The 18,164-nt window shown below is 48.3% G+C and overlaps 1 protein-coding gene across 2 annotated transcripts in view; it reads right to left on the reverse strand.

Annotated features, from left to right (window-relative positions):
* RRP12 (ribosomal RNA processing 12 homolog) overlaps nucleotides 1–8,811 on the reverse strand; it is a 142,813-nt gene extending 134,002 nt beyond the window's left edge. For both annotated transcript variants that reach the window (XR_009448233.1, XM_059660959.1), the window contains exons 1-9: nucleotides 8,591–8,811; nucleotides 7,813–8,042; nucleotides 5,355–5,438; nucleotides 4,212–4,288; nucleotides 3,569–3,674; nucleotides 3,252–3,368; nucleotides 1,793–1,931; nucleotides 1,575–1,702; nucleotides 278–376 (exon numbers count right to left, since the gene is read on the reverse strand). Coding sequence is in view for 1 of the 2 variants with exons in the window: in XM_059660959.1 (XP_059516942.1) it covers nucleotides 278–376; nucleotides 1,575–1,702; nucleotides 1,793–1,931; nucleotides 3,252–3,368; nucleotides 3,569–3,674; nucleotides 4,212–4,288; nucleotides 5,355–5,438; nucleotides 7,813–8,042; nucleotides 8,591–8,729 (1,119 nt within the window). In the remaining variant the exon portion in view is untranslated. The remainder of the gene's footprint in view (nucleotides 1–277; nucleotides 377–1,574; nucleotides 1,703–1,792; nucleotides 1,932–3,251; nucleotides 3,369–3,568; nucleotides 3,675–4,211; nucleotides 4,289–5,354; nucleotides 5,439–7,812; nucleotides 8,043–8,590) is intronic.
* Nucleotides 8,812–18,164: the final 9,353 nt, after the last annotated feature.

An 18,164-nucleotide genomic window follows, 5' to 3' on the forward strand; every position in this document is an offset into this window, starting at 1 on the left:
CAAACAATGTGGGGGAGTTTCTGCTCCTTCCCCAAATCCACCCACAGGTCCCTAAGGTTGAGAACCCCTGCTCAAAACACCATGAGACCTTGCTGGAGTCAGTTCCTCCAGCTCCTGTGGGTACGGATGTGGCTTTGGTGGAGTCTTCTGGCTGCCTGTCTACCACTCTCCTGCAATGGGGCAGCCCAGCCCAGCCCATTCAACCTCACCCTGCAGACAAGTAACAGGACCACCCCACCCCAACACAGCCATGCCCGTCCCTATCGCCAAGTCTCACCGTGATGATCTGGGCATTGAGCTCTGCAGGCAGGGTACCTGGGCCAGGCTTGGCATGGAAGAGGCTGTGAAAGGCCTGCATGGCACAGGCTGTCACCAGCTGGAGAGGATACATAAGCTTAGAGAGCAACCTGCAAGCCCTGGGCTCCTCAACCTCCCACTCCAGCCAGTGAGGGGGGGAAGGCTCGACCCCTGAACCTCAAACATGCTCCCCTCCCCCGCACCTGGACACTCAGAGTGCTGTCACTTTGGTAAACCTTGGCAGCCAATAAAAAATTTTAAATGACTTAAACAAAGACAATCTAGAAACATGAACAAAGTATTTTTTTGTTGTTAATCCTCATCCAAGGATATATTTCCGTTGATTTTTAGAGAAAGTGGAAGGGGAGAGACAAGAGAGAGAAACCTCGACGCGAGAGAGACACGGCAATTGGTTGTCTCCCAATCACACTCCAACCGGGGCCGGGGATCAAGACTGCCCTTGGCTGGAATCGAACCCGAGACCCTTCAGGCCAACACTCTATCCACTGAGCCAAACTGACTAGGGCATAAACAAAGTATTTTTAACATAAAGGGCTAAAAGATAAAAGAGCAGGTGATGAGTGGTCTGGATACCATCATCACAACTGTATTTCATGTATGTTAACTTATCCAAACAGAAAATGTCTGAAAGGATACACAGTTAAGTTGCTGGCACTATTTATCTTAGGAAGTGAGAGTTGAAGGGAAAACAAAGACTTGTATTTTTTACTTTATAAAATCCTGAAAGATTTTTCCCTTTTAAACAGTGATCATGCTATTTTTATAATCAATACTTTAAAATATGTATATGAGTAAACACTACAAGAGAACACATAAAGATGAACAGAACTGGCAGAAATGTAGGGGATCGTTCTTATGTACCTTTAACATCATCACACAGACGTCAGTAACTTAGGGGGGAAAAAGAGAAATAACTGTGACTGTGTTTCGAGTAGAGCTCAAGGCAGGGAGAGGACGGACGCTTGACCAGCCCCACCACAGTTCCAGCTCACTCTGCTCTGATCGCTGAGGCCAGCTCCCAACTGGACCAGGACCCAGAAGCCGGCCCAGCCTGCCTGACACTGGGGATGAGATGGAGTCCTTGGTTGTAGCGAGGAGCAGGGCCAGAGCAAGGAGACACTCAGGCCCTGCCTTTGGCCTGACCAGGGAGTTCCCGGAGTGCCAGCACCACGGGCCTGGGGTCTGCAGCTAGACCCCCACCACCCTCAGACCACCTTCAGTGTGCCCCTGCCCGCTGGCTCTCAGCCTGAGCTCACCACATGGCTCAAGGTCATGACCCTGAGGAGAGTCTCACTGCAGCTCTTCACCAGGCCCTCCGGGAAGCAGGGCAGCAGGTCCTTCAGCAGTGTCAGCATGTGCAGCGTGGTGGTGGCCTCCTTGGAGCCTGGCAGAGCAAGGGGAGCTGAGACTCCAGCCCACTCACTGCTGCGGGCCCTGTCCTCCCCGCAGGCCCCACCCGCAGCCTGGCTCCTACCTCCAGACTTCTCAATCTCCTGGATGCAGAACTTGGCGGTGGACGTGGCAGCAGGGTGGTGGGCAGGAGCCTTCTCACCAAACATGAATTCACTGCCTTTGATGACCGAGCACACGCCATGCTGGGCAGCCTTCCGGATCTGAGGGGTAAAGGAAGGGGGTGAGCATTCATCCAGCAGCTGGGGTGGCCGGCACAACCGCCCACCAAGAAGTAGCGACCACACACCACCCACATGGTCCATGCTACACCTTGGCCTTCAAGAACAGACACCCGCCGAAACCGGTTTGGCTCAGTGGATAGAGCGTCGGCCTGCGGACTGGAAGGTCGCAGGTTCGATTCCGGTCAAGGGCATGTACCTGGGTCCCCGGTGGGGGATGTGCAGGAGGCAGCTGGTCGATGTTTCTCTCTCATTGATGTTTCTGACTCTCTATCTCTCTCCCTTCCTCTCTGTAAAATATCAATAAAAATATATTAAAAAAAAAGAAAAAGAAAAAAAAGAACAGACACCCGAGCTATGGAGTGAGAACAACCCTGGCTCTAATTCCTGCTATCCTAACTCACCACACAGCCCGAAGCAAGCCAAGCAACTTAATCTCTGAGCTTCCACGTCCTCATCATTACAGCAGAGAGTCATTCAATCATTCAGTCATCAGCAACATTGAGTGTCCCCCAAGCCAGCACTGTTCTTACACTGCTCCCAGTGCTGGCAGCGTGGCAGCGAACAGAGCACACAACTCGTGTTCTACTTGGGAGGCAGAAACAAACAGCCATACACCAGGAGGCAAAAGTACTTTGCAGACAACAAAGCAGAGCTATTCATCTTTATCTGACAGTCAGAAAGGTGTCACTCCAGTAAAGTGACATTGTAGCAGAGACCTGAAGAAATGGCAAGTTCACACGGATCCCCACGGAAAGAGGCGTGAGCCACCTGGGATAACAGAGCTCAGCCCGGTGAGCGATGACTATGACTGGTATCACCATTACATGCTTCCTGCCCTTTATTTCAGGAGGAAATGACGGCCAGCCAGCACTTACTGAGCGCCCGGCCTGTGAGGACCACCGGAGCCTCCCCGCACCCTCGCAGCAAGGACGATAGTATTAGCCTCTTTCTCAGCTGGGAAACCAAGGCTCAGAGATTAAGTAACTTGCCCAAGGTCACAGCACAAGCGGTGAGTCCAGTATCCAACTCGGTGTGACGCAAAAGCCCCCCCAGCCCTCCTGCCACTGTAACTAACCTGTCACCACCCAGTGAGGCGGCAGAAACTCAGAGGGGCCTGACAGTGAACATCCCTCCTGTAGGAGCTGCCCCTCGCTTGCTGGGAGCTGGGCAGATGGGACCTCAGAGGCAAGAAACAGAACTTCTGGGCCCGCTCGCCATCCCACTCAGACAAGCCAGCCCTGCCCCGCCCACCCCGAGTGGCTGATCCATTCCCATGTTCTGGGGGCCCAGCAGTCTCACCTTGGGCTTGGCATGCACGGTGAAGCTCAGCAGCCCGTGGTACACCTGCAGGGTCACGGGGTAGCCCCAGGCCTCCAGGTCCTGCTTCCGCAGAAGGGTGGCCAGGCACGAGAGGACCTTGAAGAGGAGAGTCAGGGTCTCTCAGCTCCACCCTCTTCAGCCAGGCAGGGAAAAAGCCCAGCTTCTCACTGACTCCATCAAATCCCAAAGGGATCCACCCGAGGGTCCACAGAGTGCCCACACCCATCAGGGAGCACCCATGCTTTGGCCGCTGTTCTGGACGACAGCAGAGGAGAAACTGAGAACCAACTACTAACCCATCGGAGGGCAGAGGTGGAGCCACTGCTGGCCTGGGCTGACAGGATACTCATGAAGGCTTTTGAGGTATCCGAAAACTTCTTAATGAGCACAGGACTGGGCACGCTGCAGGAGAGAACAGGGAAAGTCAGAGTTCCAGAGGGGCCTCCGACAGCAGCTGGTACAGCCCCGCCCTGGTCTGAAGGAGGAAGCTGGACGGAGGGAGGCAGCACTGGCCTGTCACTCAGCACGTAAGCAACAGTCAAGACAAGAGCTCACCCTTCCTGACACCCAGGACAGTGAGATCCCCATGGTACCTGAGCTGCCTGCCCCCCTCGCCTTCTTCACTACCCATTCTCTATACCGCCCACTAGACGGGCCCAATAAACTCACGCCAATCCTCTCCCCACCTGCCCCCCGGCGCCAACATTCCACCCCATCACTCCTGCCCCACTGACTGCACCAGGGCTGCCCCCTGCCAGGCTCCAGCACGCAGGCTCTGTCTACAGGCTCCTGAGCCGCCCCCGAGCCTGATGCAGAATGCCACCGATACTCCAGTATCCTTTTGTTTTGTTTAGCAATTCCTTGATCCTGCTCCTCCCGTCCACACTCCCTTCTCCTCTCCACAAAGAGCCTTGGGTCCAGACAGAACCCAGGACTCACCGCTTCAGGACAAGGTTCAGCAGGTAAGCAACAGCAGCCAGAGACTCCGGGGACTCCACCGCTTCCATTGTCGTCATCTGAGGACCGGATCACAGGGGGTGTGAGCAGGAAATGTGCCATGCTGGGTGCTGGGGGGCACCATGCCCAGCAGACCAGTTATGACCAAGAAGGTTGTCAAAGGTTCAAATCCCCGAGATGCTACTGTTTGTCTTGGGCTGGAAACAACCTTTCTGTGACTCAGTTTCCTCATTTATAAAATAGGGATAATTGTGCTTAAAAGTTGTTGTGAGGCTTAACTGAATTAACACATGTGAAACAATTAGAATCCTGCCTGGCACACGATAAAAACCTTATACTCCTATGTAATTTACTCCATTTTTCTAGAGCAGAGATTGGCAAGCTTTCTCTGTAAAGGGCCAGATAACAAATATTTTAGGCTTTACAGTCTATTTACGGTTTCTATTGCATATTCTTCTTTGAGTGTTTTAACAATCCTTTAGAAACATAAAAACCACTCTTAGCTCTCAGGCTGTAAAGAAATAGGCCATGGGTCAGATTACGTCTTTGGGCAGTAGTTTGCCAACCCCACTCTAAAGTACTGGTTCTAAAAATGATTGAGGATTCCCCAAAGGTTCTGCTTATGTAGGTTATACCTACGGATATTTGCCATAATAGAATTAAAACTGAGAAAATTTCAAACCACAAGGATATGAAAGCACAATTCAGTTAGCTGTCAAAATAATGTCATCAAACATCACGTAACTTCTGGAAAACTCCATGATACACTCAAGAGTGAGAAAGAGATAAATGATGTTCTAATATTATTATGGAAATAATTCTGACCTAGTCAACTCCCCCAAAGGGTCTTGGGGACCCCAGACCACACCCTGAGAGGCATTTTTCTAGAGGGTCCCCTGGGCCTTACTCAGCTTCATAGACCAAGAGGATAAAACCCAAAGGAGTGAATTTTTGTTTTACACGGAAATGCAGCAAATACCACTAGCCTCTCCAAGCCACGGGAGAATGACTGACGCACGTTCACCTGTTCAGGCGGTCCTTCGCTCCCCACATGCCAGGGGCCCCGTCTTAGAGCCTGAGTAACTAGCTGCTCTAAACACCCACCCCCAGGTCACTCCCACTCACCAGGGCTGCAAAGTACTCGGTCTCCGTCTCCTTCCCACCCTGGGAGCGGATCACCTCGGTGACAGCAGCCAGGACCGCACAGATCTGCGCACGGAGGAGAAGGCACCTGTGACATCTGTTCCACATCTAACCCACCCGACGGTCGCCTCGTTTCCTTGCTCCTTCACAGATTAATCTTCGGGTAGCCCAGAGGCTGAGCAGCATTCAGAGATAGAGGTACACACCACAGAGCCAGCACACAGGAAGCTTAGAACATATTTGCCAAAATTCCACCCCTATGATGCCTTCTCTTATAGAAATACCTGCACAAATGTGTGAGCGTTTAATGTACAAGTGTGTTTACCGCAGCAACAAATTAGAACAACCAAGCAGCCACGAGGGGATTTAATATGATACTATTATCATTTAATAACTAATGATAGACGCAAATACTATGTAACTATTGAAAAGAATAAGGAACAACTATGTACATTAACACAGCATTACTGTTTAGTCAGGGGGAAAGCTGCAGATCACTGCATATAAAATATGCACCTCAACAAAATGTAGATAAAATATACAAAAAAGTTTAGAACAGTAATATTGACAAGAGGTTATTGTGCATCTGAAATGTGGCTAGTGTAACGGAGGAACTGAATCTTTAATTTTAAAATTTTAATTAAATGTAAAAACGAGTACTTGATCTAGTTATTGGAAAACAGATTTAGAACTTGTATATACACATGAATCTACTTTTGCAACTGTAAGTTCTATAAACTCTAAATACAAATCAAGCCCTAGCCGGTTTGGCTCAGTGTATAGAATATCAGCCTGCAGCACAGATTCCATTCCAGTCAAGGGCACATGCCCGGGTTGTGGGCTCGATCCCCAGTAGGGGGCATGCAGGAGGTAGCCAATCAATGATTCTCTGTCATCATTGATATTTCTATCTCTCTCTCTCCCTCTCCCTTCCTCTCTGAAATCAATAAAAATACATTTTAAAAAAATACAAATCAAGTATTTCCAACAAAGATACAGCACCCAAATGGAGATTTGAAGGGTAAAATACATACTAGACTTTGAAGACTTCGTATGATAAAAATTTAAAGCATCTCATTATTTTTATATTGTTTATATATTGAAATGATATTTTGGATATACTGGGTAAAATCAAATATATTATTAAGATTAATTTCCTGGCGGGGTGGCTCAGTCAGTTGGAGCATTGTCCCGTACACCAAAAGGTTTCAGGTTCGATCCCTGAGTACATAAAGCAACCAACTGATGTTTCTCTCTCTTTCCCTCCCTCTCCTTCCCTCCATTCCTTCTTCTCTCTCTAAAAAAAATCAGTGAGAACATACCCCCAGGTGGGGATTTTAAAAAAGATTAATTTCACCTGCTTTTTACGTTCTTTAACATGGCCACTAGGAGATTAAAATTATATTTATAACTTGGATTACATTTCTGTTGGACAGGGGGGCCTAGGGAGATATACAATGATCCATTAACAGTAGCCACCACGAAGTTGGCAGAACAACTTTCACATTTCATTCTACTCACATCATTTTGGTACCATTTATAATTTTGACATCTTTCTTTCTTTTTTCTTAATCCTCACGCAAGGATATTTTTTCCACTGATTTTTAGAGAGAGTGGAAGGGAGGTGAGGAGGGAGGGAGAGGGAGAGAGAGAGACAGTGACAGAGACATCGATGTGAGAGACACGTCAACTGGCTGTCCGGGGCTGGGGATAGAACCTGCAACCAGGTATGTGCCCTTGACTGGGAATCGAACCTGCAACTCTTCTGTCTGAAGGCTGACGCTTTAACCACTGAGCCAACCAACCAGGGCGCTTTTTTTTTTTTTTAATTATAAGAGAAAGTTTATTTAGAAAGTTAAAAAGATAGAAGTGAGCCAGATGGGCTGCTTAAGCTTAGGAAACAAGTTACAGAAGCAAAAGGGCCCTTGGAGCTTAGGAGATGGAAAGGCAAAGGTAATGTCCTGGGGGAAACCAAAGGGGCCTGGAAAGGCTCAGCGTGCTCCCGAGAAGGGGAGCGTGCTGCCGTTTTCCATTTAAACAATGAAAAGGTATAAATATACATAATTTGAAAATGTAAACTAAAAATAGTAAATTTAGTTGTTCCATAAGTAACATTTTCCAACCAGTTACTTGGCATGAAATATTCGACAAAGGTTTCTCAAAAATATTCTTTGTAAAAAATCCTGTTGAGGTACAGTTGAAGAGAAGAATGGGAAATACTTCTCCCATGAAGGGCTTTACACTTGAGCAGGGGAGATGCTGTTAGAAAAAGCAGGAAGTGGAACCTGCCCCAGGAGAAGTAATAAGTAGGGAACGCCAAGGGTCGGAGAGGTGACGCGTCATCCAGAAATCCCAGCTGCTGTCACCAGACACCAAGGAAGTAACAAGCAGGCGCCTGGCCGCTCTTCCCCATCCCACGCCCTCTGACCCTCCCCGCTACCTCCTTGTGGGCGGCCGAGTTGGACTCCCAGAAGCGCTGCACTTTGCTGAAGGTGACGTTAGTGCAGTCGGAGAGGCCGCTTAGGAAGGTGGCCGAGGACTTCTCCGTGAGAGCCGGCGCCTCCTCGTCTTCCATAGCCGCCTCCGCGGCTTCGCTCCTGTCCGGGCGCAGGGACCCTGACTGCAGCTCATTATGCAACTTCAACGCATCAACTGTCAAGTCGCTCTTTCCTGCAAACCCGAGGCACAAGATAAGACCCCAACTTCTACCTTTCTGTCCAGGAGAAAAAGCATCACCTGTAAGAAACGAACCGGTGGAGTCCAGGCCCCCAACCCAACCCAAGAGGCTGAATTCTGAACGCGGCCTTTCTCATCAGCCCACTGTACGCCTAGAACTTAGAAAAGCCAAAAAGGGAACCCTCCTGGTGAAAGTTTCTGCTACCCTGTCCTGACGGCAGAGGCGCCGGTGGGAACGGGCTGGGGGCTGCACTCGGGGGCATGGAACATAAATGAAGGTGAAAGCGCTTTGAGAAGAGCCACCAGTTTAATAATAGCCACGAGTGCCAACTCCGACACCCTTAGACAAGTCATTTCCCTGCTGTGGACTCAGTTTACGCAGCTGTTAAATAGGCCTGTACAGCCGGCTCCAGACCTGACAGTCCTGACAGTCCATGACAGGACCAATGCCTGGGCCAGACGGGCCAGACGGGCCAGACCCACCCAGCCCCAGGCCCGTCCAGAACCCCGCCGCCGGCGCGCCCGGGGCCAGACTCCGCTACCTGAGGGCCGGCTGAAGAAACGGCTGCGGGCGGCCTGGCGGTGGCGGCAGATGGCGGGGTTGCTGTCGCTGCTATGGCCTTTCTTCCAGCGTTTCAACTTGGCCGAGACTCCGGAGGGCAGCTTCCCGGAACGACCCATGTCGACTAAGTTTACAGGACCGGCTGCCAGGGACGCAGCAACACGCGGAGAACCCACGTGGGCTCTCAGCCCGCTCCGCTTCCTCTTCCTCTGGCGCCACTTCCGGATGTGCGTCCGTTGCCATAGCAAAACAGTCAACATCCGGTTCTACGTTTCCTCCAGACTCCGGATTCATCGGAGAGGCTCGGGAATTTGTCGCTCAGGAAGAATTTGTGTTGCTAAGGAATCCCCTCCACTCCTACGCCAGGGCCACGGTTCTTGGCCACAGGGGTGAGCCATATAAAACTGGAATTCCTTTGCAGGTTAAGAAACAAACTTACATTTATATTTTTTAAAACCTAATTTCAAAAGTTAAGCATAGAAACATTATTTGAAACAGTCAAAACCTGGCCAAACCTGGCCAAACCTGAAAGAGTAAAAAATCAGTTTGGCTGAAAGGAGAAAAAAACCGTGAGTGATGCTCTAAACCTGCTTACCTATTTTCATTTATTACTGGCGATACCCAATGGCTAAGCCAAGCATGTCAAACTCAAAGGCTAACACAGGCCAAATAAACAAGGTTTAAATTTATGTGGGCTGCAAAAAAACAAAAGCTTCAATTTTCATAGAAATGTAGGTTTAATTCGATGAGAGACATGCTGAATACAAAGGGCAGAAATAACAGTAATTGTTAACATAAAATAATAGAAGATTTTAATAAAAATTAATATTTGTTCTTGAACATTAACTTACCAGACACTGAATAACTGCACCAATTAATAAGCGTAACACAAATAAACTTACTTTTCTTGTTCTCTGAAAGCGAAATATTTCCTGTTGCGCACACCAAACAAGTCAGTCCAAGACTAATGACGTGGCCATCGGCTGCTAAAATATTCGCTGCTAGTATTAGTGGAGAGAAATGGTGCACCTGCGCATAAGGTGCATAAGGGAAATAAATGCAACACGATTATAGTAATCAGCCATTAGCGAACGTTGTAGTTTTTTTTTTTGTCTATTATTCTTTTTTTTTTTTTATTGCTTAAAGTATTACAAAGGGTATTACATATGTGTCCATTTTTCCCCCCGCCCTAGACAGTCCCCTAGCCTCCCCTATCCCCCGGTGTCTTATGTCCATTGGTTATGCTTATATGCATGCATACAAGTCCTTTGGTTGATCTCTTACCCCCCCGTTGTAGTTTGTTATTAATAATTATGTATAACAGGATATTGTAAAAATTAAGTTATGAATTTTTTATTAAAACGTTCCTTACGTACTGTTATATTTGCTGGGCTGCAGAAATATACGTTGTGGGCTACATGTAGCCCGAGGGCCGCGAGTTTGACGTGCTTGGGCTAAGCTGTCCTTGCCAGATGAACAGCACTCAATCCATGCTTGTTAATTTCCTCTTCTAATTCCACTTCAGAACCAGCAACCAATCCAGAATTCATTCTCAATTCCCTGCAATCCTCCCCAAAATCTTTTAGCCAGAACCCAAACCTTACAAAAGATGCTACCCTCCCCTCTTTTGTGAGGAATTCCCTCCCTCACTTAAAATAAAAATAAAAAACCTGATTTTGTCAGACTAAGACTTGATCCTGGTGGGTTTTGACTGATTAGGCTTTAAACGGTCATTTTACAATTTTTTTTGGCTCCTATTAATAAGACACTTTGAAAGTCAGTCTTAATCAGTGATTTTCAACCAGTGTGCCACGGCACCCTGCTGTGCCACAGAGGTGCACTGGTGTGTACTGCAAGAATTTAAAAAGCATGCAATACACGACTAGTCAGGGGCACTGACCTCTTTTCCCTTAGATTGTCAAATAAAAAAATGGCAACAGCCTATGCAACAATAACTGTCCTGTGAATGAATCAAAATTATACCTATTTTTTTGTCCTATGGGCAAAAAATAGAGCATTTTTGGTGTGCTGCAGAATTTTAGTAATTAGTTTATGTGTCCCATGAGATAAAAGAGGTTGAAAATCGCTGTTCTAAATGAACCAGAAGTCAACAAAGTTTTTGCATCCAGCTTCTTTCACTTGCAATGGACGGCAGCTGGGAACACAAGCTAAGCTAACCAGATGCTGGACTGGACTGTGCTTTAATATGCAGCTGAGAGTCTAGGCCAGGGGTGGGCAAACTCTTTGACTCGAGGGCCACAATGGGTTCTTAAACTGGACCGGAGGGCCGGAACAAAAGCATGGATGGAGTGTTTGTGTGAACTAATATAAATTCAAAGTAAACATCATTACATAAAAGGGTACGGTCTTTTTTTTTGTTTTTGTTTTATTCATTTCAAACGGGCCGGATTCGGCCCGCGGGCCGTAGTTTGCCCACGGCTGGTCTAGGCAGTGGCCTTAATTCTGGCCCTGCTAAAGAAAAGATGGACTTCTTCCATGGCAGGACCGATGGAGATGAGACCTTGGAGAGAAACTCCCTTAATCTTACATCATCAATAGAGCTTTCCACAAAACCCATGATACCCCATACTCCTGTGGGGGCCTTGGGAAATTCTTTCCCCCCACAGCACCCTAAGAACTCTACTTCCACCAATAACACTTTGATCTAAATGTTTATGTTCCCCCAAAATTCATACGTTGAAATCCTAACTCCCAAAAATAATAGTATTAGAAGGTAGAATCTTTGGGAGGTACTTAAAAGTCTTGAGGGTGGCCCTGACTGGTTTGGCTCAGTGGATAGAGCGTCGGCCTGTGGACTGAAAGGTCCCCGGTTTGATTCCGGTCAAGGACATGTACCTTGGTTGCAGGCACATCCCCGATGTTTCTCTCTCATCGATGTTTCTAACTCTCTATCCCTCTCTCTTCCTCTCTGTGAAAAATCAATAAAATATATTTTTAAAAAAAGTCTTGAGGATGGATCCCTCATGAATGGAATTGGTGTCTTATAACAGAAAGTCCAGAGAGATCCCCAGCCCCTTCCACCATGTGAAGACATGGTGAGCAAAGCAATGGCTATGAAATAGAAAGCAGGTTCTTACCCAACCCTGCTGGCACCCTGATCTCAGACTTCCAGTTGCCAGAACTGTAAGAAATAAATTTCTGGTCCTAGCCGGTTTGGCTCAGTGGATAGAGTGTTGGCCTTCGGTCTGAAAGGTCCCAGGTTCGATTCCGGTCCAAGGCACATGCCCAGGTTATGGGCTCGATCCCCCATAGAGGGCATGCAGGAGGCAGCCGATCAATGATGTTTCTTTGTCTCTCATCATTGATGTTTCTTTCTATCTCTCTCTCCCTCCCCCTTCCTCTCTGAAATCAATAAAAATATATTAATAAATAAATAAAATAAAAACAACTAGTTAAGGGTAAAACCCTACAAAGAGGCAGCAATACCAACCAGGCAGGCTGGGATTTTGCAAATCAGATAGGGAGATGAAGAGGCCCATGACAGCCTTCCCATCCTTTCTCTAGACAGAGACACCTGCTGGCTTCCAAATGAGCCTGCATCACACTGGATGGAGCCTCTGGACGAACTGCTAATCTGGAATGGGCATTGGCGGACTACTGGCCATCTGCTGGCCCTCCATCCCGAGATAACCGCTCAGAGCCTCCTCCAGGTAGCGTGTGGTGAGAGAACCCCAGGGTTCGCTTTTTTGGTAAAGAACCAGCCTTCCCAACCCTGAATTCTAGCAACATCTTCCACTCGGAAGCATTGGCCATTGCCATGATTAGCCACACTGCAGATGGTGAATGAGGACCATCACATCTGTAGGATGGGTCCCCTGGTTATACCCTCTGGGTTAGGATCCAAGGACTACCACTTGCTGTGTGACTTGGAGCGAGTCACATTCCTCTCTGCGCCTCAGTTTTCCTCACTTGTAAAGTGGAGATAAGAAGCCTGTCCACAGGGTTTATGAGAACTAGACAAGATAATACCTGTAATTATAAAGTGTTTATTAGCACACTGCTCCGCACATAGTGAGTCGACAGTAAGTGGGTACTAATTATTTTTATCCAAAAAACTCTACTTGGGATCCAGAACACTTTCTCATTTGTTATCTAAGCGAGGAGGGCAGAGTGAATGTCCTCATTTCACAGATGGGGGAACATGGGGTTCAGTGATACCCCAAAGGTCGCACAGTCGGTCAATGGGCAGAAGCCACGAGATCCAGCTCTAAGCCCAGGAGCCCCTTCTGTAGCACTGCTCTCAGAACCGTCTGTGAGGCTCATGTGGAGGGAACAGGGGTGCTATACCCAAAGCACTGAGCCCGAGGGGAGCAGGAAGGCCATTTTTAGGTCAGTGGGGCTGTGATCTGTGATGACACGGGGCAGGAGGAAAGGGAAGTTGAGGCCTAGCCTCTTGCCCCAAAAAGGAAGTGGGTGCCCGAGCTCTGGGGGAGGGAGAGGCCTTTATCACCCTGGGCAGCCCATCATGACCAAGGCGATGGACGTGCAGCTGCTCCAGAGCGTTTCCTTCCACAGCTGTGCTAAAGCCCACACATCCTAGGTGTGACGGGCAGTTGGCTGAACTTTCTGAGCCACAGTCTCATCTAAAAATGGGGTTGCTGCCCTAGCTGGTTTGGCTCACTGGATAGAGCGTTGGCCTGTGGACTGAAGGTCCCAGGTTCCATTCCAGTCAAGGGCACATGTCTGGGTTGCAGGCTTGATCCCAGTAGAGGATCCCCAATGATTATCTCTCATTATTGATGTTTCTGTCTCTCTCTCCCTCGCCCTTCCTCCCTGAAATCAAATTTTTTTAAATATATTTTATTGATTTTTCAGAGAGGATGGGAGAGGGATAGAGAGTTAGAAACATCGATGAGAGAGAAACATCAATCAGCTGCCTCCTGCACACCCCCCAATGGGGATGTGCCCGGAACCAAGGTACATGCCCTTAGCCGGAATCAAACCTGGGACCTTTTAGTCCGCAGGCCGATACTCTATCCACTGAGCCAAACTGGTTAGGGCCTGAAATCAATTTTTAAAAATTAAAAAAAATGAGGTTGCTGTTCTGAGTCCAAAACGAAATATCGTGTGCCTGGCTGGCATGGTTCAGTGGCTGAGCATTGACTTATGAACCAGGAGCCCTTGTTTGATTCCCTGTCAGGACACATGCCGGGGTGCAGGAGGCAGCCAATCAATGATTGTCTCTCATCATTGATGCTTCTATCTCTCGCTCTCTCCCTCTTCCTTCCTTTCTGAAATCAGTTAAAAAAATTTTTTTTAAATGAAATATCCTGTGCAGAATGCTTAGCCACATGCATGGCACGTCACTGCTGCAGAAGACCGAGTGGCCCTCAGCTTCTGGGGCACTAACATTTGATTTGGTCAAAGAAGAGCTTTTAGCAAAAGAGCTGGCTTCCTAGAGTAAGTCTGAGGGAAGGAGCAAATGGCCTGATGTGCTAAAGAGGAAGCGTGTGTGTGTGCGTGTGTGTGTTTCCTTCCCAGCGTGAAAAGGTCTGGAAACTGAGAACGGTAGACAAAGGTAGAGACTGTCCCCAAGGGGAGCCCGCCTCTCCCCCTCCTGACAGAAGGGAGTCTGGGTGAAGAGAAACAGCGTGATCTCCACTCTAACCTGCCATCCTGATGCCTGAAAATTCATTCTTTCCCCCAAATTAAACCTTTCTCCACTAACCACTTCAAGCCCCTGCCCCTCATTCTGGTCAGGACTTCTGTGCTGGTAGGGAATCATCTTCAGCTGCCGTCACAGACTCCTGGCTACAGTGGCTTAAACACCAGGGTTAATTCTTTCATATCCAGGACATAGGGAGGCAGTGGGGAGTGCAGGCTGGCGTGGCGGCTCCACAGAGACTTCGGGATCTGGGCTCCCTCCGCTTTTCTGCTTCACTCTCCCTGCTGGGTGCCTTCCGTGCTCAGTGTCACCTCATGGGGGGTCTTTCACCCCACGATTGGCACTTGGTCAGGGAGCTGCTCTTCTGTGGCAAAAATAAAGGGGAAGGGAAAGCTCAAAGAGGCCTTTATTGTTTTAAGGGATAGTGGAGGACAATATGCTGTGACCTCTGACTATCCTAATCTGAGCTTTCTGTCACGGCTTAAACAATAAACTGGCTGTTTGAAAGCCCTTAGGGACCTGGCCCTGGCCAGGCAGCTCAGTTGTTTAGCATTGTCCCCATAGACCAAGGTTGTTGGTTGATCCCAGATCAGGGCACCTACAAAAAGCAACCAATGAATGCATAAATAAGTGAAACAACAAATTGATGTCTCTCTCTCACTCTCTTTTTTTTCCATCTCTCCTTTCCTCTCTCTAAAATTAATTAAAAATATTTTAAAGAAAGCTGTTAGAATCCTGAGAATTTCCCTGAGGCCTGAGGAATTAAAGCGAGAAGGGACGCTATCTGCCTTAGGGGTTTAGAGGCTGTCTGGAGGCCCTTGCAGCGATGAAGGCCCTGTCATATATGAGTGCCTCTGACCCAGGAGGTGACAGCTAAGAAGATTCGGGAGCACAGATGCCCAGGCTCACACTTCCTGCAGGAAGGGGACGTATTAGCCGTAGTTGCTCCCTGAAGGGCAGTGGCCTAGTTAGGAGTCTCAGGCTATTCTGTGATCTGAGCCCCTCGCACTTACTTTGTTCTCAGAATACGTGAATGCACCCAGACTCAACCCAGGATCAGCCTGACAAATGTCTGTGTGCCTTGTGTTCAGTAGAGATAACAGTTAAAATTAAAGAAAAAAATGTAGTGGCAGGCAAAACACACTGGTTTATCCTCACCCTTACTGACATTTGAGAACTCACCTTGGCTTGATAGGCTCTAAGTTTCTTCCCAGATTTCTTTTTTTAAAAAATATATTTTTATTTATTTCAGAGAGGAAGGCAGAGGAAGAGAGAGATAGAAACATCAATGATGAGAGAGAATCATTGATTGGCTGCTTTCTGCACGCCCCCTTTTGGAGATCAAGCCTGCAACCTGGGCATGTATGTGCCCTTGACCGGAATCGAACACGGGACCCTTCAGTCCGCAGGCTGATGCTCTATCCACCGAGCCAAACCAGCTAGGGCTCTTCCCAGATTTCTGATGCTGCAATAGATGTTGAATGGATCCCCATCTCTGCCCAGGAATCATGGCTTCCATCTGCAAAGTCTTGACGGTCCTCACAATGGTCCTTCTCATCTCTCTCCTCTCTCTCCTCTCTCTCTCTCTCTCTCTCTCTCTCTCTCTCTCTCTCTCTCTCTCTCTCTTTCTCTCTCTCTCTGCTCCTGCCTCTCTCTTCCTGACACAGCAAGCCCCAACTTGGGGGCCCTTATCCTTGGTCATCTCTATCTTCTTACTGATGGCCATGGTCCCTGCTTATCTCCTGCTCTTCTGAAGGGTTCACCTCACTTTCCTCATCTGTTACATGAGAACTGGGGATGCCAGGAGGTGGGGGCTTGCAGTTGAGGATTTTCAAGGTCTCTTCCAGGTCAGACACTCAGGGATCCTGAGGGAATCTATCAAGGGAAAGGCATCATGCTCAGTGCATATGCCCATCCTCAAGGAATTTCTATTTGAGTAGATCTGATGCATGCATTAAAAACTCCCACAAAACTCTGATGGTCAAAGTAGATATCCTGTGAGGTTTGTAAAATTATCAGAGTTCCTCAGATTCCAAGGAGATGAGAGACTCCTTCAGGAGGCAGAGGGATTCCTGAGCTCCTTCTCAGGGCTGCTGGCACAGATGCCCCTGGCCTCCTGCCCAAAGTGTCTTACTTATCTCAGTTCCAACCCCATTGAGCAAGCCCTCCCCTGCCAGGCATCTTTCTGGAAGGGAAGTCTGTCCATGGGCCTCCAGACTCACATCCTTTGAAATGGTGCCCTTCATTAAATCTTTTTTTTTTTTTTTTGCCTCCTTGCTCACACTGCTAATAATGTTTATTAATATGTTAATAATATATTTATTATTATTTATGGCTATTTACCAGGTACAGAGCTAAGTGCTTCCCACACATCATCTCTTTTATTTCTCACAACATAATCATATAAATATGACTAGAGGCCTAGTGCACAAATTTGTGCACCAGTGGGGTCCCTCGGCCTGGCCTGCGGGATCAGGTCAAAACCAACTCTCCAACATCCCTTGAGGGGTCCTGGATTGTGAGATGGCGCAGGCCAGGCCGAGGGACCCCGCCAGTGCACTATCGGACTGGGGAGGGATGAGGGAGGTTGGCCAGCCAGGGAGGGACTGCAGGAGGGCTCCAGGGCGTGTCCGGACCATCTTGCTCAGTCCTGATTGGCCGGATCCCAGCAGCTATCTAGCTTACCAGTTGGAGCGTCTGCCCCTTGGTAGTCAGTGCACGTCATAGGGAGCGGTTGAGCAGTCTTAGCATATCATTAGCATATTATGCTTTGATTGGTTGAACAGCCGACCAGATGACTGGACACTTAGCATATTAGGCTTTTATTATATAGGATTATTGACCCAGTTTACAGATGGGGAAACTGAGCATGAGACGTTAAGCCACTCATCTTAGGCCCCACAGTTAAGCAGAAACAGAGACGTATTTGAACTCAGATTTCCCCTTCTCATACTTTCTACTCATTGTAGAAATGTGAGGTCCTGGCTAGACATAAGCATAGAAATCTTGAATAAAAGCAGAGAGCAGGGCGAGGAGAAAGGAACATGGTAGGAGTTAGACTGGGCGGGTACAGTAGGGCCAAGGCAGAGCGACAAAAAGTGTAGTCTGAAAAGCCAATGTTAAGCTCTTCCTTGGAGGGCCTGGGCATCAGGGTTGGGATGACCAAGCAGCAGGAATGACCAGAGGGAGAACTTCCTAAGAGGAAGTCACACCTGGAGTCCTTCCACACGGTTCTTACTTTGCAGCCCTGGGATTTTTGTGAGCCCCAGGTACAGCTTTTCATGCAGGATTCATCCCAGTCAGTGAATTCCATCTTCTCCCCACTGCAGAGGATAGAAGCAGTGGAGCATTGTGGTTAGAGTACATACTAGGCCAGCCGTGGGTAAACTACGGCCCGCGGGCCAGATCTGGCCCGTTCGGCTGTTCTGTCCTGCCCGCAGAGCCGAAAGAGCGGAGGGTTCTCTTGCTCTCCCCTCTGCTCCTTCACCAGCAGCAGTGTTAACATGGCAACGTCGGGAAACACGGCCGCAGCTCCTTCTTCTGAGTCCAGTTTAAGAACCCATTGTGGCCCTCGAGTCAAAAAGTTTGCCCACCCCTGTACTAGGCAATTGGACCGCTTGGGTTTGAATCCTGGTTTCTGGTCCACTTCTGAGATGTGACTTTGGACAAATTATTACTCTGGATCCCAGTTTCCTTGTCTGTGGAATGGAGCTATAACAGTCCCTACATTGTACACATGTACACCCTACAAGGTTGCTGCTGGAGGGTTGAGATAATACAGTAAAAACTTGACACACTAAACAAACAGTGGCTATTATGATGATTTATCTACAAGCCAGTCTTATGTGTGCTTGGATTTGGGAGCCAGCCAGCCTGGGCTTGAATCCTGGTTCCTGTAACCTTGGACAAGTGACCTCATCTCTCACTT

The sequence above is a fragment of the Myotis daubentonii genome, chromosome 13 (genome assembly GCF_963259705.1).
Source record: "Myotis daubentonii chromosome 13, mMyoDau2.1, whole genome shotgun sequence".
Taxonomy (NCBI): Eukaryota; Metazoa; Chordata; class Mammalia; order Chiroptera; family Vespertilionidae; genus Myotis; species Myotis daubentonii.